We start from the raw sequence: 26,878 nt of genomic DNA on the forward strand, positions 1-26,878 counted from the left end.
CTATGGACAGATAAAACAAAGATCAACTACCAGAATGATGGGAAGACAAGAGAAGGAAGAAGGGAAGGAACTGCTCATGATCCAAAGCACACCACCTCATCAGTGAAGCATGGTGGAGGTACTGTTATGTCATGGCCATGTATGGCTGCCAGTGGAACTGGTTCTCTTGTATTTATTGATGATGTGACTGCTGACAAGAGCAGCAGGATGAAAGCTGAAGTGTTTGGGGCACCATTATCTGCTCAGATTCAACCAAATGCTTCAAAACTCATTGGACGATGCTTCACAGTGCAGATGGACATTGACCTGAAGCATACTGCAAAAGCAACCAAAGACATTTTTAAGGCAAAGAAGTGGAATGTTCTGCAATGGCCAAGTCATATCATCTGACCTGAATCCAATTGAGCATGCGTTTCTCTTGCTGAAGCCAAAACTGAGGGCAAAACACCCAAAACACAAGCAGGAAGTGCAGACGGCTGCAGTAAAAGGCTGGCAGAGCATCACCAGGGAAGAAACCCAGCATCTGATGATGCCTATGTGTCCAACACTTCAGGCAGTCATTGACTGTAAAGGATTTGCAACCAAGTATTAAAACTGACTGTTTAATTGATGATTATGTTAGTTTGTCCAAATACTTATGAGCCCTTAAAGTTGGGGGACTGTGTGAAGAAATGGTTGTAATTCCTTCACGGTTCATACTACATTTTTGAAAAAAGCCTTAAATGAAAGCTGAGAGTCTGCACTTTAAGCAGGTATTCATTGTTTCATTTAAAACCCATTGTGGTGGTGTACAGAGCCAAAATGACGACAACTGTATCATTGTCCAAATAATTATGGACCTGACTGTATATAAAAGGACTGTTAAAACAGCAACTGATAAAATCAGATTTAAGTGCGGTGTCTATTTTAGATTGTTCAGGGTGGTTATTGCAGAGAGAATTAAGGATGTCTTGTAGATGTTTTTGGGGGTGGGTGGGACATTATAGCATCTGCCTGATGGCCATAACTGGAAGGACTGGTGGAGGGGGTGAGAAGAGTCTTTAGTGATCAGGATGGCTTTGCATCAGATGCATGTGGTTGGTATTAAAAGATGCCTTACGTCATCTAGGTTCACAAGCTACCATGGTAGTGGTATCTTGCAGCTAGGTAGCTTAAAAAATAAGCACCACAGCCTCTTAAATGCAGTAATATTGCACTCCAGATGTTTTCACCAGGGGGGCCACTACCCACATGCCAATCCCCACCTCCATTGGGAGCTCCACTGTATATATCATTAATAAAATATCTTCTCTAAAGTAGAAGTTTACATTGAAAACAGTAGTTCAGCCAAAAAAAAAGTCTTTTCTTGAGCTTTCAACCACCTCTTAAAGTTTTGCCTCTAAAAAATTGAGATGGGATTGTCTTTTTTTGACAATTCAATAATTAAACAAATTAATACTAAATATAATCATTAGATGCAGCCCTATATAAACTTAGATAACGCACACATTTTCTAAAGAACAGTGAGTCAATAATATTTTACATGCAAAGGCAGCAATACACAGCAAAGTATTGTTTCATGGGGGTAAATGAAAGTCTGTCTCAGCTTAAGTCAGCAATTAATTCAATGTGTCATTTTGCAGAGAAAGGATGTTTGGATGAATGGTGTGTGTGTGTGTGTGTGTGTGTGTGTGCGTGTGTGTGTGTGTGTGTGTGTGTGTGTGTGTGTTGTGACCCACTTTATCCACGGCTCTGGAGCCTCCCACATGAAGCTGCAGCCAGGAAATTGTGGTTGCCTAGCAAGTTTTTACATCCACGGTGCAAAGTTTGAAGACGTGTTGCTCGGCTGCTGTCTGAGCTCCAAACTACAAACTCTAAGCAAGTATTATTAAAACACTATTTCCCCCGTCGAGGTCCAGGTGGCAACACTGACGGTGCAAGATGTCCGTCGCGGGAATTAAGAAGCAGTTTTACAAAGCGAGTCAGGTAAGAGCGACTTTTTACAACGTTAGCCGGTAGCTTAGCCGACGCTAGCTAACGTAGCTAACACTATCGTTACTTTTACTGCGAATTTACGCTAGCTTCAAGCTAACGTTAGCTGGTTTACCAAAATGGGAATCGTATCAGGGTAGTTAGCGATAAGACGTGTTTTCGTGGCCAAAAACGAGCTATATGAAGTGTTTTAACTTGTTGAAAAACTATTCGAGTAGCTAAATTGTTATTAAACTCCTCAACAACTGTCAAACGTGTTGGCTTACAGTAACGTAACGTAAACTCTTGACGTTACGTTAATGTAGCTAACGCTAATGCAAAGTTAGCAAGTTGACGTTAGCTAACGTTACCTTAAGTGACGCTAATGTTAAAGCTTGCTATTTGGCAGTGGCTTCCATAGTAGATGTTTGTCCTAATTTAATGTATTGAAGTATTTAACTAACGTTACTTTCCCACATTGTTGAGTAAATAGGTTAGTGTTAGTTACTTAGTTTGTTAGTTTTTGCAAGTTTAGTTCAACTGCTGTACTTTGTATTTCACTAAATCAACCTTTAAGTACAAAATCAACCCTGATTTGTCGAAGTTAAAGACTGACACAAAAGTCGGGCATTTAAAGGATGAGTTTCTGGTTTGATGGAGATGAAATATGTATTTGTGGGGGCTTGGTTTCGTCGTGTTTTGCTGTTATGTTAGCAGCAGACAGCAGGTAGATTCATCACTCAGGTGTTAATACCTTAAGTGATGGCCATGTTTGTTATCTCTAAAGTGTTGGATTGCACAATGTTTTCAAAACACTCGTTTCAAAACAACTTGGCAAATGTGATACTGTCATCTCTTAAGTGTGTGCTGTGTTTCCAACAATATTACATGACTGACCTGTAAGACTTGGACACTATCATGAAATGCATATTCAAGATTTTACAAGTAAGGAAATAACTTATATCTAACATAAAGAATTCATAATGTCATAAAGGCACTGATATTAATTCCACGTTCTTGTTTTTAACATTGGTGATACTGTTTCCAAAGCTAAACATCTAATTTTGGAACATAACTCCCATTTTCTTTGAACACTCTCAGCGTGACAGACCAAGCAAGCATGTTAAACTGAAAGCACAAGTTAACACTGATGCCAGATGGATCTGAAGGCTCAGAGATGCAAGTCAAATATTTATTCAAATGGAAGTGACTTTATGTCATGTCAGTTAAATGTCTGACTGCCAGATTGTGTACAAACATTCACAGTAGTATGAAAATCTTGGATTTATTTAGTCAGGTTTCTCTTGTGCATCCAAATTTCAAATGGCACTTGTCCCTCTCAGGAAAGAAATATTACTGTTGGCTCTCGAGGCAGTTAAAAGTCAAACCCACCACCACAAACATGAAGCCCAGCAAGACATGGCCTGCAAAACCGGCAGCATATGTTTTGATGACACCTTTCTTGCAACAGGTCCTTGCTTTGCCCCAATGTAATGTGACATGCAAGTGATAGCTCCTTTCTCAGTGGGTGTGTAATGGAATCCTAGTAATGTGGGTACTCTGCCCAAACCAGCTTCCAGCTCTTAAGACACAGATGTAGTCAGTACACAATACAGCAATAAAAACAAGCCAGAGGGAGTGCACAGAAATCTATACGCCATAAGCTTTGGCAAAACTTAAGCAGTGTATGGATTACACCACAGTACAGTGGTACTGGCCGACCCCCAGTGTGGAAGTCTCAACTACTGGGACATATAATATAGCTGTTAACATATAGGACCTACACTAAACATCTTGCCCTCTATTAGCACAGGCCTGGACAACAAGGCTATTAAGACAAATTAAACAGACACAGGCTATAAAACATCCAGGCTATGACGAGAAATAAAACAGGGTGGAGGTGGATAATCAGCTCTGTAGTGTTAGTTGCACAACAAGCTCCACGTCATACCGCCATAAAAATATATTTGAGTCAATTAATGATTGAACAGAATGTCAGCGAAGGTACTAAGGAGACATATACAGCTGATATCGTGCACATACTATTTAATATTGTGCACCTGCTGTTTCATTTTATTTCACAACATGTAATGTGTTTTGCTTTTGTCATTGACCAATAAGACTTAATGCTCTGTATCAAATGTCCTCATGACTTTCTGTCTTTTTAAACACTATATATTTGACTCATTTAGATTTATCAAAGTAACAAAGCGTGTAAATAATTGAAGGGTATACTATGCAGGATTGAATGTTACTCTCTGTGAAAGTGAAAGTAAAAGCTAACCCCAAGATTCACTCTCATTTGGCATATCGCCTCACTGTATTTGGGTTTCTTCAGCGCCGTGCCTCTTGGACACCTGCTGCTTATGGCTTGGTACATGGTTGCTACCCTTTTTGTAAAGCCAAGATCTCATCTGAGCACTGTTGGGGTGGGTACACACACGTCATAGACTGACATGACAGCTTCCCAAGAGTGAAGCCAAGCCATCTTGATTGCCCTCTGTTTGCTGTCTGCATTAAAGGTCATAAACCATGTTAAATGAATGTGATCAGCTGCTGTATTGGTGTTTAAAATGCATGCTCCGCTCACAGAAAACTTCACTGCATATCAAAGCAAGTGCTTCCTAAACTAACAGCCAGCCTTTACTTTGGAAGGGTTGTCCACTACCTGTGCACCCTGCAGCTGCAGCCTGCAAAAAACATATCCTGAATGTTGCAACTGCAGACGGACAAAATGAATATCATCAGTTTTCAACAGTTATCATCTGTTGACTGGACACAAGAGCAAATCATATGCAAAGTGTACATGAGATTTGTGTCTGTGACGCAAAGAAACACAACTAATTTGTTAAACCACCTAAAAAAACACCACAATCTGCAGTATGATAAATGCATGAAGGCCAGGAAGAATAACTTTGCGAATGTTACCCACTTGTTGTTGTCAACCCCCGTCCTTGTTGCCAGAGAAAATGCACTGAATTTAGGTGAAGAAGAACCTCATTTTAAGTCTTATTTTGATGGAAATTGATAATTAGCAGGGATATGGTACAAGGTAAAAGTGAAAGCAGTGGTCTGTCGATTTAGGGTAAAAAAGTTTTGGTACAATTTTATTTATAATTTGCTTCAAGGAGATGCACTGTGAAAAAGAACCAATCATATTTTGATACAAATGTTTGTACATTACCAGAAATTTAGCACTACATTGAAGTTAAAGTGGCGCTGTGTTTATTTGGGCCTAAATGTCAAAGTGCAATAAAAAATATTTTGTCCCTAAAAACTGAATAATCGTGATGAGTAGTCGTGATCTTAATATTTCTCAAACTAATCCTGATTATCATTTTGGCCGTAATCATGCAGCCCTAATTTAAGTTAGTTGATGCTACAAAAAGGGGGTTTGACGTCAAGTGTGCGCTCACAATCAATGGCGCTGCTTGTGATTGGTCAGACGGTGTATGGGTGGGAGCTCGACACCACACAGGTTACCACGGCATGGACTCTGGCTTTAAATGACATCACAAGCTCACGATGGAAGCGGCTGTATCGGGAGATATTTTGGCTGTGTTTTTGAGCAGTTGGAGGAAAGTGGAGATGCGGCAGAAGGCAGAGTCTCTGCAGATAAATACACTGTCACACACTCCTTGTGGGTCATACGTGGTGGTGCTGAGGGATTATTTCTGTATGACTCCATACTTTTTTTTTTTTTTTTTTAAATAAAACCCTGCATGTGTGTTTATTTAAAGCTAAATCTCATAGCTTGGTTTTTCAAGACAGATCACATACCATAGTCAGACTGAGATGGGCAGCTTTATTAGTCATGTAGGACAAATGTGTGCTGGCGATTATGAAGCCAGATGGGGCGTTGGAAGTGTGTTTGTGCTTGGATTTTACGACACTACATGCCACAATTTAACAGCTGGTACCAAGAGATTCATTAATTGCAATTAAAATGCTGTTTATTAGACTTCATAATTGGGGAACATGTGGGGCTAAATTATGTCCCGTGAATCAATTGGCAATCAGTGCTTAGGGCATTTTCAGAGCCACTGACTGTTTCATACATAATAACTTTACCAAACCTTTGTACTGTACAAGCTAGAGAGATTGATTGATCCATCTGGTCGTAGAGTTTTATGTGCAGTGTGGTGCCAACAGCTGCACCGAGTTGAACTAAGAGAGAAGACGCACACACAATGAGTCTCTGTTTGGCCTGCCAGCCAACTGCTCTGGATTTGAGAGTTTGTTGCTCTGGAGGAGAAATGGAGAACGTATGTACCATGTGTGAGTCAGGATATGAAGTTAGTGTGTGTGTTCAGTAAAAGTATCCATGGTTGTGGTTGTAGCGTAGGAAACTGCAGTGTGTCTGCTGACCTGGATGGAAAAAGGAAAACCCTCAGTAGAATTCTTTATGGAACGCAGGCTCTGGGTAGAGAGGAAAGTCCAGTGTTCAGCATTCATTCCCCCATGCACACTTGAGGAGTTTCCCCCACTGACGGAAAACGTGGCCATGTCTTGGAATTTGAGAACTGTGTTAACCAGGCCTGGAAAAAATGGTGGAAATTATTAAATATCCATTAAAGTTTGGAAACAGAGAGCGATGTGGCTGTGAAGGTCTGGTGTAAGCCTCTTTAACAGCAGGTTCTCACGTTGTCCTTGAACAAACCTCTTATCCAGAAATTCTGCCCTTTAGTTAGCCTCAAACTTGAAAATGCAGAAGTGGAAGACAGTTAGAAATGTTTTCACAATATTATTAATAAAAATTTAGGGCTTAATCGGTCTTATTTTCCTATATGACCATGTTGTCAAGTTAGTCACGGAGCAAAAAATGTGGAATCCTAAATGTATTTATCCATTAGTTGGCTTCATTATTCGAGTTGCTCTATGTTCACAGATGGTGAGTGAGAAGGTTGGAGGTGCAGAGGGAACCAAACTGGATGAAGACTTCAGGGATCTCGAGAGGGTAACATACATACATTTTAAGAAAGTATCTGTACTAAAAATGTAGAATAACAATATGTTGTTTTGTTTCACTGAAAGTACTCACTTAACACTCTCAAAGGTGTACAACTCGGCATATTCACACACATATAGATAATTGTCTCTCCTAAATCTGTGCCAACAGAAAGCAGATGTAACCAGCAAAGCAGTGGTTGAAGTTATCAACAAAACATCAGAGTACCTCCAGCCCAACCCAGCAACGAGAGCTAAGCTTTCCATGCTCAACACAGTGTCCAAAATCCGTGGGCAGGTCAAGAGTCCGGGCTACCCCCAGCCTGAAGGCCTCCTAGGGGAGTGCATGACAAAATATGGACGGGATATGGGCGAGGACACCAACTTTGGTAAGAACAGTGGAGGCAGTTAGAGGGGAGAAGAGATATGTATGTTACGGTGCATATTTGTTCAGGGGTTGCCCATGTATCTACTTAAAGAGGCAACAGATAGGATTCCGTTTTTTTTTTTTTTTTTTTTTAGCTTGGCGCCACGTAGCGTCAGTGGTGTTGCGTCACACTGTCGCAACAACCAAATTGACCGTGGGGATCAAAGATAATCAATAATATGACTCTCTAAATTAAATAAAATGTAGGCTGTAAAGCCACCAGTATACCTCTCTGTATATGTAGAATGAGAAGGTGTGTGGACACTCTACTAAATAAATGAGTAAAGAGACTGAGCAACAACTATCAGATTTATCTGAAGAAAAAACAAATAGTAATGCAAATAATAATACCAGAATGTACAGTACCAGTACAAACAACTCACAGTAAATTATACCAATATGTACAGTATCAGTACAAACAACAGTGGACACAGTGGAATTATACCAACATGCACATGTAAACAGTCCCGATTCTAGAATAAACGGTACCGTATGGAAACGATGCCGCCGGTTGGAGCTCAAATTGAATGGGAAACAAAGTTCAGTGTTCACTTAGCTAGGCGTAACCTAGCTGGGCGATGTCCATCGATAGCTGCCTCCGTGAGAAGAGGAGGGGGGGGGGGTATCACTGTCCAAGGTCTACGGCAACGAGGATGTCAGCTGACCAACACTCGCTACCCGGCCCCTGGTTGCGGAGATTTGCGATGCTGGCCAGCTAGGAATGAACTAGCAGCCAGTACAGTATATATCTCAGATCTACGTATCTCTCGTCTAGCTAACATTTAGCCATGTTACGTACTGATCCATTTGAAAGAAAGCTAGCTGGACATCGGTTTTGAAGCCTCTCTGGTCATGGAGCTCCCTCCCTCCTGACTGAGGTTTACTCTTGTTTTTCCTCTTCTTTCATCACTCTCCTTTTTGGTCTTCTTTGCCTCCTCAGACAGAGGAGCTCATTTCTTTTGCTAGGCCGTTTTTCACTTGTCTCCAAATTTTGTCCGTCTGCCATTGTGCTCGTGACTCAACTATCTCATGCCCAACTCCTCATAAGGACCCTCTCCAGTCCTGAGTGGCTGACAGACCAATTTCGTAAAACATGACGCATTTCCTGCCATAAAGCAGATTTTTTCCGCGAAATTTCACCCCTGGTGGCAGAAGCCTATTGCAAAGATTGCAAAGCCACTAAGTAACCTATGTAAACGCTGACAGTCTGATTTTAATGTGGCCACTACCCTGTGCAACCCACATTATTGATATAATGATATATTTAGGAAAAGATGCTATCTGTTGCCTCTTTAAAGGAGCTATATGTAAGAAATCTAAAGCAAATAGTCATAAAATCCTCCTAATATGTCACAGAGACTAAGGAATAATGTTCAGATAACATACTGATCTCACCGACAACAATAGTACAACCAGAATATTCGCATTTGAAAAACATTTTTGCGGTCTGCAAATCATGTTTATGTTTTGAATTTGTGTTTTGGCCTGTTGCACCACCCACCGCCGTCTACCAGTCACGCAGTCAGTAGAGTCTCAGCATCAGTTACAGTTATGACTGAGCTACAGCAGCACAGCAAGCAGCATTAGCAGCGTCCCAGTACATAGCATGAACATAGACTGTATAAGAGCATGAGCAGCCGGCTTCTCCTCAGCTGTATCCCGGCAGCAGCGTTAGCAGCAGAGAAGCCGGACTTGCTTGAACGGTCCGCTGGAAAACCGAAGATCAAGGACACGACGACGCAGCCCTGCTGCGGCAGCCGCCCGTGGGCAAACAAATTAGTCTCCAGCGTGCCGCTGTCCAGCAACCTCGAATCTGTAGGGAAGGGGGAGCAGACATGACTCGCAGCAGTATTTTGAATTTGAGTGCAGCCAACCGTTTTGGCCACATTCTTACATACAGCGCCTTTAATATGCTAACAGGCATCATGATGACTCGCAGTACCTAATGTTGGTATTTTGCATGTGTGTGTATTGCAGGTGGGGCTCTAATAGATATCGGGGATACAATGAAGAGGATGTCCGAGGTCAAGGACTCTCTGGATATTGATGTGAAGCAGAACTTTATTGACCCACTGCAGGCAGTCGCTGAGAGGGACATCAAAGACATTCAGGTAGAATCAAAGAGGCGGTATGCTTCTGCACGTACAGGTCTGGCATTGACTAATGAACTCTGCAGTCATAGTGTGAAAAAAGTATTAACTGCCCTGGCGCATAAAGGACGAACTGCATGCAAATGTTTGACTGATGCAGTTTTCTCCAAACGATCACACACAAGTGAAAATACTTGGATATTCATATGCTGTCATCTGTTAAACTTCCTCCTCCTAATCCCAATTCTTTGACCCCCCTCAGCACCACCTGAAGAAGCTGGAGGGCCGCCGTCTCGACTATGACTATAAAAAGAAACGTCAAGGTAAAATCCCAGATGAGGAGATCAGGCAGGCCCTGGAGAAATTCCACGAGTCCAAAGAGATGGCTGAGGCCTCCATGCACAACCTGCTGGAAACAGATGTGAGTCACCTGTAGACTAAACTGGATTCACTTTGTGTTACAGATGGCACACCAAGCCCTACTGGCCTTGATTATAAAACACTGCAAACGCTTCTATTACTCTTAAAACTGCTGGTTGATCTAGCGCCTTTTTTTTCTTTAATTAATCCTGTTGCCAATAAAGAAGGCTAAGTGATGTCAGAATGTCCAAAGCCAGCAAACATTGTTATGTTTGATATTATTATCCGTAATAGGCTTAAAGTGATGAATGAGCCATCTGATTCAATCAGTGCCAGTGGAAATGCTGCGTTACTGTGATGGGTTGTTTGATAGATCAGTAGAGTTCACACAAGATACTGGACAAAAATTCCACTTACACACACCAGCATCTGGCTTTTATCTTTAGTGGGACAGGTTACAATCCGCATTCATTCCTGTGACAGATGACTCTGATTAGCTCCAGTAAGCAGTGATGGAATAATGACAACCAGGTGGATGTGCTAAATTTAGCCCCTTCTCTGACTTGATGCAATGATGCCACAAATTCACAAATTCACAAATTCTGTCCATCTCAGTCCCCAGCTAATTTAGAATAATGTTAGAGCATTTCTTGGGCAGAATTTGAATGGATTTAAAAACCAAGTAACCACTGTAACATATTCACTTACCTCCATGCTGCTTCTACTGTTTACTACAGAGGCATACTCATACACTGAAGAGCTGTGTGCTGGCAGTGGCAAGTAATTCATTGCCTATTATTAGCAGGTTTTCCCATGTTAAAAAAACTGCATACACATGTTAATTTTGGTGAAAAAAGGGTATTAAAAATTTAGTGGGAGCTGGGAAAATATCATGGGTGCCAACATCTCCTCTCTAGCAATATTAGTTTTTAGTATAGTGACAGGAGAAATACATTGACTGCAATCTGATTCACTAATTGTGTTGTGATTAAAAGTATTTATGGCTGAAGCAGATGGAGTTGAATTGGCTCACTCTATAATGGTGCATTAATGCAGTGAATGAATCAGGGTTTCCCACACATTCATTTATTCGTGGCAGCCCGCCACAATAAAAACAGCTGCCGCCACATTTTGATTTTGTCGATGGACCGTTCATTAGGAGCGCTGTTGGAATATATATACTGATAAGTTATTCATTGCACCAGTCTCTTGTGGCACAGTGTGGGACACACTGTGAATTTGATGCTCTTAGGAATCAGACAAACCCAAAATAGAGGAGCAAATTAAGAAAAAAATTAGCCTAGATAATCAGCGTTAGAACTGTATAAAATATGACAGCCAGAGAAACAAAAATTCTTCTGTTAATGTACCTGTTAATATTAATTGTGGCTGGTGCAAATGCATGTTTCTTGGCTGCTCACAGCCTCTCAGCTAGCATATCCTTTTTACATCTTCAAGGACAGTATGTGTCAGTTGGCGTGCCTTTGTTTTTTATTCACAGTGACTTGCACTAGTGTGAGCTTGTCAAACCTGTTTGTCTTGTTATTTACCTTTTTCCTTCCCGCCATTATGAGGTTTTTACGTGAAGTTACTGTGACAAACAACAGTGACATAATGATAAACAAACAAGAATGACGAGCTGGGAATGCAAATGGTTAACCAGTAAATAATGCTCTCAAGGGCCACTGCTGTTTCTGTGTTTTGTCTTGTTCTAAAATAGATTTTCTGTGCATGTAGGTGGAGCAGGTGAGTCAACTGAATTCTTTGGTGGAGTCTCTGCTGCAGTACCACAGACAGGCCGCGCAGCTCTTGACGGGGCTCTCTGAAAAACTGAGCGAAAGGTCAGAGCCATGACTATTTGTGGAAGATGGCATGCCTTTTGTATGTTGAGGCTGTGTCCTCTGGCTGGTGATGAGGGATGATTCAGCAGCAGCATTTTCTTTTACCCATCTGATTACAAGTCATGAATGTGAAGGGGCAGCTGATGCTAAGCACAGATCACTTCTTTTTTACTGAACAAGATAGATTTGAATCATTATCTTTGGTTCTTTAGGCACAGATAGATGATATAATCTGCTTTTCCCTCATTACAGAATTAAAATATCACTTGTACTTTGGAATAATGGAATAAAGTTGACTTGTTTTGTATTTAATAGTTAACTTGTTTAGTTGTAATTGGATTATAGCCTATTAGAAAATCTCTTTGTTGAACCTGTCTCTATCTGCTTTGGTGAGCTCAGAGTGGTGATGGTTTTTATTCTGATTGTGTGCAGGATGATGGAGGCCCAGTCTCGTCCAAGACGTGAATACACACCCAAACCCAGACCAGTCTTTGACTATGGAGATGCAGAAAACTCCAATGGAGGATACTCACCGGCTGCATCAAGCCCTCCAGCTTACTCACCTGGTAAACTTACATTTTTGTACCTTTTGTAAGAGTGTGCTTGATAGGGGTGGGAGATACGGCCCTAAAATGATATCACAATATTTCAGGATATATTTGCGTGAAGATATTCTTGATGATATGACAAATAACTAAAAATAAATATATATTTTTTATCATTATTGTGAATGAATTGGTATAGCACACCACTAGTGCATGAACATCTGTGTCAGGGTTTCTGTTAGCTGGTACTGACTATTTTTCATAGCGAAAATCTGTTGAAGTCCAACATATTTAAGTCTCTCTGGTCATCATGTCTGATGAAAATGATTCCCTCTGAGAATATGTAAGCCCAACACTGTGTCCTAACAGCAAGCAGGCATCTGACTATCACATTGCATCACGTAACATCATAAAATTCTCCTTCCTCACTGACTCTGTTAAGTATGAATTTCTGTTACAACATGTAAACAGACCACATACCATCAGCTGTGCGCTTGAGTTCAAACAGGAAATCTGACCACTTAAAGGATGAGTGAGTGCTCGCTGTCTTTCTACGTTTGTATTTTTTAAACAGAAAACCGACAATTTATATTGTGATATTTACTAGAAATAACATACAATATATTTAGCGGCAAGCAGCTTGAAATTAGCAACGGTCATTACCAAAAACATTCTGCTCCTAGGCGATCTCCCTCCAGCCAGCTGCCACCATATTTAGGTTTTGTAGTAAAATGAGAAGGTAAGGTACAGATAACTCCTCACTTCAGCTTCACAAATCAGCCTTATCCGCTGCAGCGCTTTCAGAGTATATGACAGGAATAAATAGAAACAGGGCAGTGACAAAAGTTCAGCTCAGGCCAGATAGGGCATTAATTAAACAATGAAATCAAATTGATTTGTTGCTGACGGTCTCTCCAGTCACATTCAGTTAGGACACAGTGTAAAGCAAAAGGAATTTTTTTGTTATTATTCACATAATATATATCAGTTCATGCTTATTAATTGTTTTTAAACTCGATGAAGACAGATAATATTTGACTGGAATTTTTGCCATTTGTGCGGGATGTTGAAATCTTCGGGACATATGAACCCGCACCAGTTTTTTCTGATGGAAACCTTGATCTGTGTGTGTGTGTGTGTATATATATATATATATATGTACAAGGCCTACCAGTAGAAGGCATTTGAGCAAGACAATCTCATTTGTTAGACTGATGTGTCTTTCCCTCTGCGACATTAACCAGCCCGAGTGCAATATCAAGGTCCATCCTTCCAAAGAACCTCCATCAAGAGCAGACCGCGTGAGTGAGACAGATGAAGATAACGTGTCACTTACGCAGAACTAGAAAGTTTCACTACTTTCACTGACTCTGGCGCACGTCTGTGTGGTAGAGAGGTGTATGCATGTCTGTGATGGTGAAGTATTCGACTGTTATTGCTGAATGGTGTTTGTTGGGTCCACTGTGTGAAGTCCCCACAAGGAGACGGGGCTTGTTAAGGTGTGAATATTCTGTCTGACCAAGGCTGCAGATACATAGAAATGTCAGCAAACCAATTTTCAGCTTTATTTTAAGTTAACTTACTGACTGACTGTGGTGTTTCTAATCAGAGCTGTCGGCCAAATATCACCTGCAGTCATGGGTTTTGCTGAATTGTATGTACCTGTATGTCTGCCTGTTCACTAACTGATGAAGCTTCTGAACCTCAAGAAAAATCACTACATGCCACATTGTTTATTTTAAAGCTCAGGAGGTAAATCTAATATTATCCACCTCTGAACACAGACAGGAGAAAATAAATGTCTCAGGCCCAAAACTTGAACATGGCCATTATGGCTGGAATAAAATCGTTAACAGGGTTTTTCCTGGCTCAAAATGAAGCCTTCTGTGGCACCGTCCTGATCATGTGCACACACCCACGGGTGCCTGTGCTCAGTGGCCTCAACTGGCTCAAGCAAACGCCTTTTTACAAGCAACATATTTAAGCAGTTCTAATAATTATGTGTGAAGTGATTTTGAGGACACTACGCTGTGTTAGAGTGTAGTCGTTGAATATTTTTCTTGGTGTTGGGCTTTGATCTCACAGCTAGCTGCACAGAGAACAACTTTATGGTCCAGCTTAGAGGTCGAAAATTAGGTTTTCTACTTTATTACGGTTGGAAAGAAGCATTGTTGGTGTTCTAACAATATTTTGTTCATGTGTTACTGATCCAGGAAGTTGGAATATGTGAATTATTTTCCAACTTTACACAACTGCGTAGAGCTGCACAAATGCCAGCTGACGATATGAAACTATATTGAAACCTCCAGTGGCACAAAAAAGAAGCCCCAGTGCACTGTGCTGATTGTGATACACATCAGCGTAATGCCGCAATCCCAGTTACAGTTCCACCAAGTGCAACACTTACTAGAAAATAGTGTTTCCCACAAAGACACCAGAGTGTCAGAGTTTTGTCAAGAGCTGAAGGCGGGATGAAATTTGATTGAGGCAGACAGCTCGTAATTCTCTATGCAGGAAAAACCCTGGGTAAGCTATGAAACGTGCCAGTACAATGATTTTGACCTTGAGCTTCAGAAGGATTCTTTCTTACCACACTGATGACTAACTCATGAATGCCTGTTCTGTTCCAGAGCCCTATTGGAAAACATACTTGTGACAAAGGACATACTAATCACACTGGAGGGGAATTATCAAATATTCTTTTCACAAAATGACAGTATTTGTTCTGTCTCCCTCCTCGCATCCCTCTACTTTTTGTGTCTCTCTCTGCAGCTGAGCCGTGCTGCAAAGCCCTGTATGACTTCGAGCCGGAGAACGAAGGAGAGCTGGGTTTCCACGAGGGTGATATCATCGCTTTGGTCAGTCGAATCGATGAGAACTGGTTCGAGGGATCCATTCGTGGCAAATCTGGATACTTCCCCAACAACTATGTTGAAGTGGTGGTGCCTCTGCCACACTGAAAACAGCAAGGCAAGAGGGGAGGCAGCAGGGTGGAGAGGATGAAACGGGGGAATGGTAGTAGATTAGCAGCTCTCAATAACCAAAAGATTTATTTTCTTGATTGCAATAAAAGGGTAAACATCTCCAGACAAGGACCTAATTTGTACCTAGGAGTTATTTGAGTGAAGAGCTTTTATATTATTAGTATTATTATTATTATTATTATGTAAAGATTTGGGTTTTTAAAAACAGTAAGGATGGAGGAATGTTCAGTCAGAATAATGAAGGCGTAATTATTGGGTGCACTTACCATATCCCGAGTCTTTACATTCACTCTCTATGCACCTGTGCACTTTGTACACTACACCTCCATCACCAGGACTAATGAAGAGAATCACGACAGGATGACATCTGTAACACACGTCAGCAGTATCCACAAACACTAAGAAGTGCAACTACTTTATTCATAGATTCTTAACCTATTTTATTCACAAAGTGGCATTTCTTGTTCTGTGGATTGTTCATATCGGTACTACACACATGCATGTACACGCATGCATTCTGCTTAACACTGTTTTATGCACTCCAAGTTTTCACTCCTGTGCCTTCAGGCTTTAGTGCTGTTCTCATCGTGGACTAGTTGGAGTCAACATGGAGGACTGGGCTTGATGTTTGAGACTATCCTCCACTGCCACCTGGTGGTCGTAGAGATCACTCTTGGCTGTTGGTTTGAGTGGCACTGTCACACAGCTTCTGTTATCTTGTACCAAATCCACGTTGTGTGGCTTTTCTATGTTGCAGGGTGTTTTTTTTTTATTCCAGATATACATCAAAACTTCAATAACAGCTGGAGCCAGTCAGCAAGTGACATTGACTGACTGCTGCATTAAAGAGACAGTTCACCCCAGAAAAATACATGTTTTTTCTCTTACTTGTGGTGCTATTTATCAGTCTAGATTGTTTTACTGTGAGTTGCCAGTTGTTGAAGATACCAGCCATAGAGATGTCTCTCAAGAAATCATGACCTGGTTACTCAAGATAATCCACAGTCCTTGTTGTGAGCAGTTTCATGTAGGAACTATTTTCTTTCTACTCTGCTACACCTGCCAACCAAATCACTTTCCAGAAGGAAGTGTGCATCTACTCATGGACCAGAGGCTCGTGCTCATGATGTAAACATTAATGGTGTCCTCCTTGGATGTAACATCAGCTAGCTCAGTGGTGCTACGTCAGCTAGCAGTAGATGCACGCTTCCTTCTGCGCCGTAGTACGGTTGGCGGGTGTAGATCAATAAATAGAAAATAGTTCCTACATGAAACTGCTCACAACAGGGTCTGTGAATTATCTTGAGTAACCCGAGTTTCAGCTATTTGAGAGAAGGCAGACGAACCTACAGCCGATATCACCAACACTTCTCCACTTAGACCAAAACAGTAAAGATTAATAAATAGCACCACGTGTAAGAGGTAAAATATGTATTTCTGATTTTGCGCTGAACTGAACCTTAAATGTTTATTCACTCTTACACCACTGCTAATCAGACACAGTTTTACAAATATTAGCAGTTTATTTAAGACCAAAAAATGTCTTGTAGTTGATTCTAAAAAGCTGGAAGGCATCTAAAAATGTGCTTTTTATTACCTTTATCACACTAATATTTGTGACATCGTCAGTGGTTTTATTCACCTACAGCCTCTCCAGTGTTTCTAACTGCACTCCACTGTCTTCTCCTAGAAGAAAGGTTGCACAGGCTCTCACATTGATGCTGTTTGTCATTAAAAAGAAACATGTTGTACAGCCTCATGTGCACAATGCTGCAAAGTGAAATGTTTCAAATGATTAAATGTCATGTTTTTCCTTTTATTTACTGAATCTGACATTGTGTTTCCATTAGAGTGCAACCCACAGCGATGTAACATGACTCACTCCTGCCCCCAAATATTTTGCAGCGTAATACCAAAGCCATAAGCATCCCTCAGTTTCTTTATGTTCTCAGGCTGCGTTGATACTGCTGGCAGTGTCCCTCACAATGTTTTGTGGGCTTTTACCCAACTGTTTGTCTATTAATTGTCAGTCTGTGATTTGTTTTCCCCCACGGTGCTTGGGTGAGCTTGGCTTTAGTACTCTAAGCTATAATTTGGAGCATGGAAATTAATCTGATGTGTATTTGGGTGTGTTTGTACCTGCCTCAGTCTTCAGGCTGAAACTGTGCACCAGGCCTGACAGAAAATGCTGCATAACTATCTCCAAACTATTGTGCACAGAATTTACTAATAATGAGGGAGGCACAATGGCCGGTTTCAGTTTCAATTAAGTCTTTTACATGCTGACTATGAACTGTGAGGGGTTGTGCTGTTCACTAAAATACCAACTTTCTCCCCTTGTCGTGATCCCCTTGTTAGTCCGCCTCCCGCCCTACTCATCTATCCCATCTCTGTTTAAACCGGGAGCGGAACAGACAGGTCTTTTCAGCAGAGAAGGGCACACAGCAGTGGATTATCCTCCTCCCTCCCCCACTGGTCTTTATTCACCACCTGCCCCTGTACCCCGACCCCCTTTCTCATTATCTGCCCCCATCCCAATCCCATGGTGCCTCTGGAGTCTCCTGGTCCACTCCTGGAATAATCTCCTCATTGTTATCATAGTATGTGCGTCTTAAAATGCTCTGTTTGCATGTGTCCTATGTTACTCATGTTATAGGGCCTGGGTATTCTGCTGTGAGGAGTAGTAACTCTGCGGTTCAGGTGTGGGTTTACATGCCTCATTACACTAAATCAAAAGAGAGTTTCGGAGGGGAGATGAGGGTCAGGGGTTCAGGTTGAGCTATTATGCAGCTTGTATAATATTGACGATGAATAATGTTGAGGAACAAAGGGCGAAGATCAATGTTTGTGTGCCGCTGCTGTCACAGCTGAAATAGTTGTTAAACGCTGCAACTGACATTTATTGCAACACTACATGCTGCAGCGGCTCGTGTTGCACCCACAACCAATGAGTGTCTCAACTGAGCAATATTGATGAATGAAGTATTATCGGACTTTAAAGCTTTATTTTATTATGCACAATCTTAATGGAGTTTCCTTTATTAAAATGTTATTGCTTTGCATGTCTTGAGCTTCTGTGTCTTCCGCAATGCCTTATTTTTGTAACTGTGACACTGTGGGGAGACTAAAAGTGGGATTATCCTGGATTATCTTTAGGATATATGGATTACCTCTGTACTAAATGTAATCTTCTGTGTATTGTATATTTTTGTTACTGTGTAAAGGGGAATGGATGCTGTTCATTCGCTTCTTCAAATAAATATTGAGTAATTTGGATCCCAGTGTGTTTTTGCAGCTTTAATGGTGAATTTATAGATGCAGGAAATATAAAGGCAGGATTATGTCTTTTTACATGCACTTGACTCATTTGAATCATTGATATTTGCATAACAGCTCATTTTTTGCTCAATAAACATGTCTTTGAACATTTATCCCCCAACCATCCAATTTCTAATCTGCACAAGCATCCGTCTGCATGATCCCCAGACACAGCAGGCTACACCAGCCAGCTGTTGGATTATTGCCACAGCACTATCTCATCGGGGAAGGCGTGTCACTCCCCGAATTACTCAGCGCCCCTTTGTCCTCGGTCGGTGCCCAGCCAGCGACACTCATGGCGGCTGCACCCGTCAGGCAGCGCTCCGGGCCAGGGGGACCCCGGGCGCAGCTCCCGCCCTGCTACTACGAAGGCTACCTGGAGAAGCGAGGACCGAAAGAAAAGGTAGATCCACCCGGTGCAGTGCCATGTTGTTTCCAATGCATGCTGTAGATAACGGTGGTCAGTGTATAATGTGTGTGTGTGTGTGTGCAGCGCTTACCGGCTGATCCCCCATTCCCAGAGAGCTGTCAACTTCCTTATTGTGTTAGAATGGGCGAGGCGAGACTGTGCACTGGAGCTGCTGGGGATTGTTTCACATAGCGGATCACAGATTTGTTGTGCTGTTAAATCTGGTTTTGCAACACATGGACAGCGTGTAACAATTTATAAACGAGTAACGGGGCAGGCGGTGAATCCTGGAAACCCGATTGCTGTCAAAACATTGCATGGCATGTAAATCACATCACTTGAACGATGTGTGGCTGTTATCTTGATACCCAGACATCTGTGTCACATACAGTGTGTCTTCATGACCCAGAATTCAATGCTGACTCAGATAAATAATCATCATTTTCTGATCCTTGATAACCAATATCTCAAAGTTGCATACAGTAAAATTGACAATGTGACTCAATAACTCATGCATTTTATTTATATATAAGCTGACAAAAACACACTGGGATATCCTTGCCTCCCCCCACACCCTCCCTCTCATTAGGCTCATTTTAAGGCAATATAGACGTGTAATATGAGCGTGGCTCAGGTGCAGGGTAATGCACTGATCCATGGCCACAGATTGACAGCAGCTGTGACTCACTTCCTATTCATCTCTTGGGACAGGAAGCATGCACTACCAACACTGAAAAGAAAAAAAAAAGAACATCAGTGTATCTCCTTATTTACATGTGTCTATTTCTGTGTGTTACAGGCGTCCAGACGACTGTGGACCTGCCTGTGCGGGAATTCTTTGTATTTCTTCAATAATGCCAAGGACAGTCATGTAAGTGTCAGATTGTGCACATGTTGTTGTTTGTGCACCACAGTGTATTGACACTGACAGGTGTTAATGTGTGTTACAGTACGTAGAGAGGCTGGATCTCAGTGGGTTTGTGTCCCTGAAGGACGACTGCAGCCGGGACAGAAACCTGGAGGCAGCCAGACTCATCCTGCGCATGAAGGATGGAGAAACCAAACTCACAGTAATGCTACTCAACACACACACACACATTCAAATTAACACTTTTTACAAGGTGTAACAGCACTATTGTCTCTTCCAGGCACCTAACTTGGAATCAAGGGAGCTGTGGAAAGGTTTCCTCTACTCCGTTGTTGATGTAAATGTTCATCTTCTGCACACCTGCCTCACCTGCATCAATCTGTCTGTCTCTTGTGCCATCTTAAAAATATTCTCCTCTCTGTCTAATCACAGCTGAATGTACCATCCTGTCTCACGTTGCTGCCGGGCCAGCTGCAGATGCTGAAGGAGGTGGTGGACAAAGAAAGGTCCAGACGGAGAACTCGCACTCCCACGCGTGCTCCTCCCTCGCCTCTCTCCGTGCCTTTAGTAGGAGAAATCCCAGCGTGAGTTCTTCTCGGTGTTATGTTTTGAGGATTCACTGAAGCTGTAGCACCTTTAAAGGAATACTCCTCCCCTAAATGACCACTTGTATATCAATTACTCACTCTGTTATGTTGAGTTCATGAAGAAAACTGTTTTTCTCACATGCCGAACGAAGAACGAAGAATCCAAAAACTGAGAAAAATCTTGATGAATTGTAATCATAGAGGTCAGCGTTTTACAACAGCAACACTACGTCAAAACATCCTTTTACAAACTCTCACTCAACTCGTGCAGTATAATCCAAGTCTCATTTATCCAGTCGTATGCTCAGTGCTTCCCAAACATATGCATTTCGGCTGAAACCTTTACTATTTTAAATTGAACAGAGAGTGAAACTTGTCTGTGTTTTTTCCAAAGCCAGACTCCATTTACAAAAACAGTAATTTTACCTCGTAGAACACGGGAACTATTGGTCTGCCCCCGCCTCAGTTTGGTGGTTTGTTTGTGTTATTGTGTGACCAAGGTTAGTTTGGATTCATCAAAGTCACACAGTAACACAAACAAACTAACTGATGGAGGTAGAGGTAGACAAACAACTCCTGTGTTTAACGCGGTAAAATACTGTTTTTGTCAGTGGAGTCTGGCTTTGAAGAGTGCATAGATAAGTTTTACTATCAGTTCAGTTTTAAACACTAAGGTTTTAGTGAAAATGCATGTGCTTGGGAAGAACTGAGCATACGATTGAATAAATGAGACGTTTTTTGGATTCTTCATTCATCAGAGGCATGCAAGAAAAACAAAGTTTTCATCAAGAATTCAATGTAACACAAGGTGAATAACTGATACTCAATTGGTCACAATGTGGAGGGTGACTATACTACCATTAATAATGTGTGTGTGGCAATGCAGGTGTTTTCGACCAGTGTCTCGAACAGAGGCTGAAGTCCTTTTAGAGCGACACCCAGACTGCGGCAACATGTTGCTCCGTCCGGGTAGAGATGGGTGCTCACTGGCTGTCACTACTCGACAGGACCTCAATGGGTAAAGACCTCCTGAACATCTCAGCACCACAACTTGAATAACAGGCAACAGAGTCAGATGTAACATTTCCTGCAAAGATTACAAGTTTCCTGTTTCTCTTTTGTGCTCCAGGTCTGTGTTCAGACATTACCGTGTGACCCAGAGGGACCAAGGTGGATATGTCATTGATGTAGAAAATCCTGTAAGTGTTTAAATACAGTTCATTTCTGACAATTCTCTAGTGAAAGTCATTTTACAATGGACTCACCTTTGTTTTTAATGTTATATCGTGATTGTGTTTTGACGAGGGAAACCTCAGGTTAGAGATGCATCGACCCAACTTTTCAAATCTTTTAATTTTAATCGGCTGATACCTTGTACAGATCAAATACCAGTGCTTTCTTTTCAAGGATTTATAATCTGTAAAGTACACTGTGTGTCATCAGAATCAATTTAAAGGAATATTTTATTCACCTGTGCCACATTGAATTTGTGAAGAAAACTTGTTTTTTTCTTGCATGCCTTCATGATGAACGAAGAATCCAAAAATGGAGAAAATAACGTAAGCAATAGAGGTGAAATGGCGCTGCATTTAACAACAGCAAAACTACAGTATACGAAAACATCTGTTTACAAACTCTCACACAACTTGTGCAGTATAATCCAAGTCTAATTTATGCTCAGTACTTTCCAAACACATTAATCTTTGCTAAAAGTGTTCTATGTAACACACTTATAAGGATATGAAAGGACAAGTAGCATGCTTTCTAGTGAAAATTCATGTGTTGGGGAAGTACTGAGCACATGACTGGATAAATGAGCCTTGGATCATATTGCACAAGTAGTGTGAGAGTTTGGAAACAGAGGTTTTGATACAGTTCTGCTGTTGTTAAGCGCAGTCCCCCTTTTACTTAAATTCATCAAGAATTTTCTCAGTTTTTGGATTCTTCGTTCACTGTGAAGGCATGTGAGAAAAACTAAGTAAAGTGTTCCTGATTGCAAATAACCCTACAGACCTTTATAACAGCATTGCAAATGAGACTTTGTTAAGTGTGGATCAGTGGTATCATGACCAGTCATCTTATCTGCTTAATAGAAACACAAGTTCGGCATATTGGATCAATGCATCCCTGTCATGGAGTTAAATATTTGAAATGACAGAAAACACATACCAGATTTGTCAAGTGGGACGTCAAATACTTGATGCTGCAAATCTCCAAACGGCTGTCTGTCATGTTTGCTGTCAGGTAAAGACATCATTTCTGAAGCGACAACTTGTCAGACGAACATAAAAATGGCATCTTCACACTTCCAGTTTTGAGTTTACAGGATGTTTTGGGGAGACAGCAACAACGAAGAAATAATGTAGAACATGAAAGTGACAAATCTGAGTAGTGCTGTGAGATGACAACACTCAACAATGTCTCAGACTGTATGTTACCACCATGAACAACCCAGCAGCTTCAGGTGTATAATACAACAGGGTCTCTTTTCCAGATCCCTTGTGCTACGCTTCACGAGGTCATCGACGCTCTGGTAGAGAAGACAGCAGGAACTTTACAGCCTTTCCTACTGGAGGAGCCCTACGAAGAGAATATCAGTAAGGCGACACATATTCTCTACATTTATTTTATTTTATTTTAAACAATCAATGAGACTGACCACATTTTACTCTGTGTCATCAGCATATGTTTCCGCCAATGATGAGAACGGAGAAAGGATCCTCCACACTGCCCCCTCCAGCCCCCTGCCAAAGGCTCCCGCCCTGCCTCCAAAACAAGGTTTGCCTCAGTCACATAAACCACATGCATGATGCAGACGGCAGCAGACACATCAGTAATGATCCCTGCTTTTATTCTGGTGCAGATCGTTGGCCCGGCAGCCCCCTGTCCAGGTCTCCTGCCCCCGACCGTCGCATCCTGACCTCACCGGTGCCGGCCTCGCCCACCAACCCCATGAGACGACTCATCCTCTCCCCTTCACCTCTAGCACAAAGTGAGTAGACGGTGCAGATCTCACCTGCTGCGGTCCATCCAGGTCTATTTTGACTTGATAGGTCCGTCCGAATATCGACACCTGTTTGTCTGACAGATTTCTAGTAATTGCCACACAAACGCCTAGAAACACGTAGGTCTACCGTACATACACGAGACCTAACATGATGTTCGTCTTCTCTTCACACAGCACTCAACGAGGAACTCAAAATGAAGCTGGAGAAGAGACGAGCCAGTCAGGAGTGACTTCATCATCAACCAATAAGCAACCTCCTGTCACAGCATACTCAATCTTCAGTGCCAAACCCCTTCTCACTGCAGCTATGTATTCATCCTGTGCCTTCTAGGTGGAAGACAAGGGACTACAAACTCTCATAGGGAAATACAAAATGTTGAGTTTCATTCTTTTGGTCTTGTTGGACTTAGATGGTTAAATGGACTCTGGTTTGCTCCCTAAGAGTGAGATTGGCTGGCAAACACTGGGTCATAAAACGCTGCCTGCCTTGGTTTGGGTAACAATCCACTAGTGCTTTGTCTACTTGCATAAAGCTGTTTACAATCTGAGCAAAAGAATAGTGCCACAGCAAATGATTTTCCTTCAGAATACAATCCGCTGTGAATCAATATGACTGGCAGCTAAAACTTATCAGAGAAGCAGTGGCACGTTCAGGACCACCAACTGAGACTGATGTTTTCCTGTCTAAGCCCCCTGTCTGAGCTGCTGATGTTACTGCTGTCACACCGGAGACTACGAACAAACAAACCACAGACTGCAAAGATCAACAGCGGAGCCCCAAACTCTGACCTGAGCCCCGAGACACTTTATCTGCTCTGAAAGTAAAATAAACCAGGCGCGCTCAGGTTTCAGCAATTCCCCTCACTCACCTCATCACATGTAACATGACTAAGAAGGACAAAAAAAAAAAAGTACAGTCGAGCTGGCCAGAAAACTGAAAACTGCACAATCTCTGCCTGCTGCTCATGAGTGCTCTTTGTGATTGATAAGCAGCCATTGATGTATTGTTGATTCAGTGACACTGTTGTCAACTTTAACTGTACTGTTGGTGCTTATTTTAAAGTGTTTCCTTATTCTCTGCTACTGTGTACGTGCTACTGTTTGGTGCTATGACTCACCAGCACTCAGACCTGCCTGGAAAGCCCAGGTGATTTCTGTTCCTCTTAAAAGAAAAAAAAGGTAAATCTACTGTATTCATGTGTGAGAGTGCCCTCTAGTGGAATGGCTGTCAGCTAAGGTACAAAACTGACTGAACCTGGCAAAGACTTTTGGCTTTATCACAGTATTACACCACGCCCTACCTCTCTACATTTAATGACAAAATTTTAATTTACGACAGGTGTGAAGGTGCTTAAAGAAAAGCAACAAGTATTTCTACAGTGACATTGCTGCCAATTGGCCAGTAGATTTGACGTGTCTCTAGTGGCAAACTGTGACTCAAAGTGTCCTCTTACAATGAACAGTTTCTTGTATGTTTGTACATGATGTGTTGTGTCTACTTGATCACTATCAAAGAATAGTGTTTGTTAGATATCAAGGGCATTAAATGGTTTTGCATGGATGGGATTAGTCCGTGTTGTTGATAGTGCTTTCTCAAAAGTGCACCACTTGGCTGTTGGGACTTAGTCAGCGATTGAAACCATGAGTGACGACAGGAGAAGGAGGATAACTCGAATGTAGGTCAAAACATAAGGTCAGGTGTGAGCAGGGAACAACAGGATATACAGGAAGGCAATCCAGGCACTCCAAATATATATTAACGAGGAAGGAAATATTAAAAGCCTTTATTATAGTGGCCTAATGATTAAAAGAGCCAACATGTTTCAACCACTGTAGGTCAGGGCGTTATGAGGAGAATAAGAATGTTGAAAGGAATCAGTACTGTTAAAGAATAATATAAACGTTTTACTGAAAATAATATATTTGGTTGTAACTCCTTTTAATCACCAACATTTTGATTAGTAACCATAATATAAGTACATATTTTTCTCAGTAACTGTAACTGATTACAATCATGTTTATTTATTTTTTATTTAATTACATGTAACTAGTTACTCCCCAAAACTGAAGGTAACCCATAAACAACTCTTGTTAATAGTCTTTACTAAAGAAAGGTAGAAGAAAAGAAAAAAATGTGTCAGCAAGGGTTTGTAAAAGTGATATGTAAGTGTATATTTAAAATTTTCCTCGGTTCATTCTATGATCATTCCAGTGATACAGTTCATTCAATTCTAAAACAGGGGAAATCGTTGAATTGATACCGGACCAAACTTTTTCTTTTTAAATTTTCATTTATTTATGTTGTCATTTTTTTCTTCATTTGTGTTTTCAAAACTGAAAATATAAATAGCATAAAATAAAATAAACAGTAAAAACTTTCAAGTCCACCAATTAGACCCAAGATGCAATTGTGGTCTGTGAAAAGTTCAGGAGAGGAACAAAAAAATTCAATTTCATTTGTTGGTTATTTTTCATGAGGTGGTTTTTGGTGTTCTTGTATTTGGTTGCACTGTGCCGTAAGATTGTTATGTTGACAAAAGTAACAGAAACACTTCTGGATTGCGTACTTTACAGGAGGTTGTGTTGTTTCAATCACATATAACCTCTAAATAGTCACAAATCCACTTTAAATTTCATAAAGTATTAATATACACATTTCTGTGCAGGTGCAACATTATTATAACAGATAATGAAATCAAAATAATTCATCCTGTACATTCAGACAGACAACTCCCACTACACACCACTAGATGACATAACGCCATCATTCCTGTTTGGACATGTTGCGCTTCTGTATAGGGAAATTTCATTTGTAACTTATTTTTGATGAGGCAGTTTATGTTGTTGTTATATTTGGCTGCTCTGTACGGTAGGCTGTGATGTGGGCAAACACAATAACAGAAACACTATTTTCCCTCTCTTGGACACCATCTGACCACACTCAATCTAGTCTGAATGATATTCTGATGTCATTGCTGTAGATCCTGGTGAGGTGGATCAGCGAGTCAATGTCTCGCTCATTTTTGGCATACAGCACGATGTCATCCACACACACACACACACACACACACACATATATATATGTATATATGTAATATATATAATAAAATATAATATATATGTAATATATACATATATATGTGAATATATATTTCAGCATGTTTTTGTTGTTGTTATTGTTGTTTTTTTAACTTGAGCAACATGTCTAAACAGGAGTGATGGAGTAACGTTACCTAGTGGTGTGTAGTGGGAGGTGTCTGAATGAACTGTTCTCATCACAATTCATGTGTAGCTTCACAAATTGATTAAACCAGACGTGCAGGTTTAGCAGCTGTCCATGCATGGAAAAGCAGATTTCAAACCACTGTAAAAAAAATCAGTTATCGAAACAAAAATCTGAAAATACACATATTGCATCTAGACAGCATGGAGATGTTGGTAATTTGTTTGTAACAGTGATTGATTTGCTCCATAAGTGAAAAACTGATGTTTAAAATTGCCATTTTTACATTGACTCCAATTGTTCACAATAGAGCAAAATTCAA

At 41.1% G+C, this 26,878-nt stretch overlaps 2 protein-coding genes across 3 annotated transcripts; both read left to right on the top strand.

The window, feature by feature from the left end:
• Positions 1-1,751: 1,751 nt before the first annotated feature.
• Positions 1,752-18,420, top strand: LOC117271403 (endophilin-A2-like). Of its 2 annotated transcripts, XM_033649533.2 has the most exons (9): positions 1,752-1,965; positions 6,839-6,907; positions 7,070-7,286; positions 9,302-9,435; positions 9,677-9,835; positions 11,512-11,615; positions 12,048-12,181; positions 13,405-13,461; positions 14,933-18,420. In XM_033649533.2, the coding sequence occupies exons 1-9, from the start codon at positions 1,921-1,923 to the stop codon at positions 15,118-15,120; spliced, it is 1,107 nt and encodes a 368-aa protein (XP_033505424.1). In that variant the 5' UTR covers positions 1,752-1,920; the 3' UTR covers positions 15,121-18,420. The 2 variants fall into 2 exon arrangements, with proteins under 2 accessions (XP_033505424.1, XP_033505425.1); XM_033649534.2 differs by lacking the exon at positions 13,405-13,461 and having other exon boundaries at positions 1,758-1,965.
• Positions 18,421-18,511: 91 nt separating this feature from the next.
• On the top strand, positions 18,512-24,891 carry stap2a (signal transducing adaptor family member 2a). Its single transcript, XM_033651380.2, has 11 exons — positions 18,512-18,865; positions 19,671-19,742; positions 19,822-19,941; positions 20,020-20,076; positions 20,172-20,323; positions 21,213-21,344; positions 21,456-21,525; positions 22,821-22,923; positions 23,009-23,104; positions 23,190-23,318; positions 23,508-24,891. Exons 1-11 carry the CDS (start codon positions 18,620-18,622, stop codon positions 23,561-23,563), a joined length of 1,233 nt encoding a protein of 410 aa, XP_033507271.2. The 5' UTR covers positions 18,512-18,619; the 3' UTR covers positions 23,564-24,891.
• Positions 24,892-26,878: the final 1,987 nt, after the last annotated feature.

Source organism: Epinephelus lanceolatus, chromosome 12, assembly GCF_041903045.1.
Source record: "Epinephelus lanceolatus isolate andai-2023 chromosome 12, ASM4190304v1, whole genome shotgun sequence".
NCBI lineage: Eukaryota > Metazoa > Chordata > Actinopteri > Perciformes > Serranidae > Epinephelus > Epinephelus lanceolatus.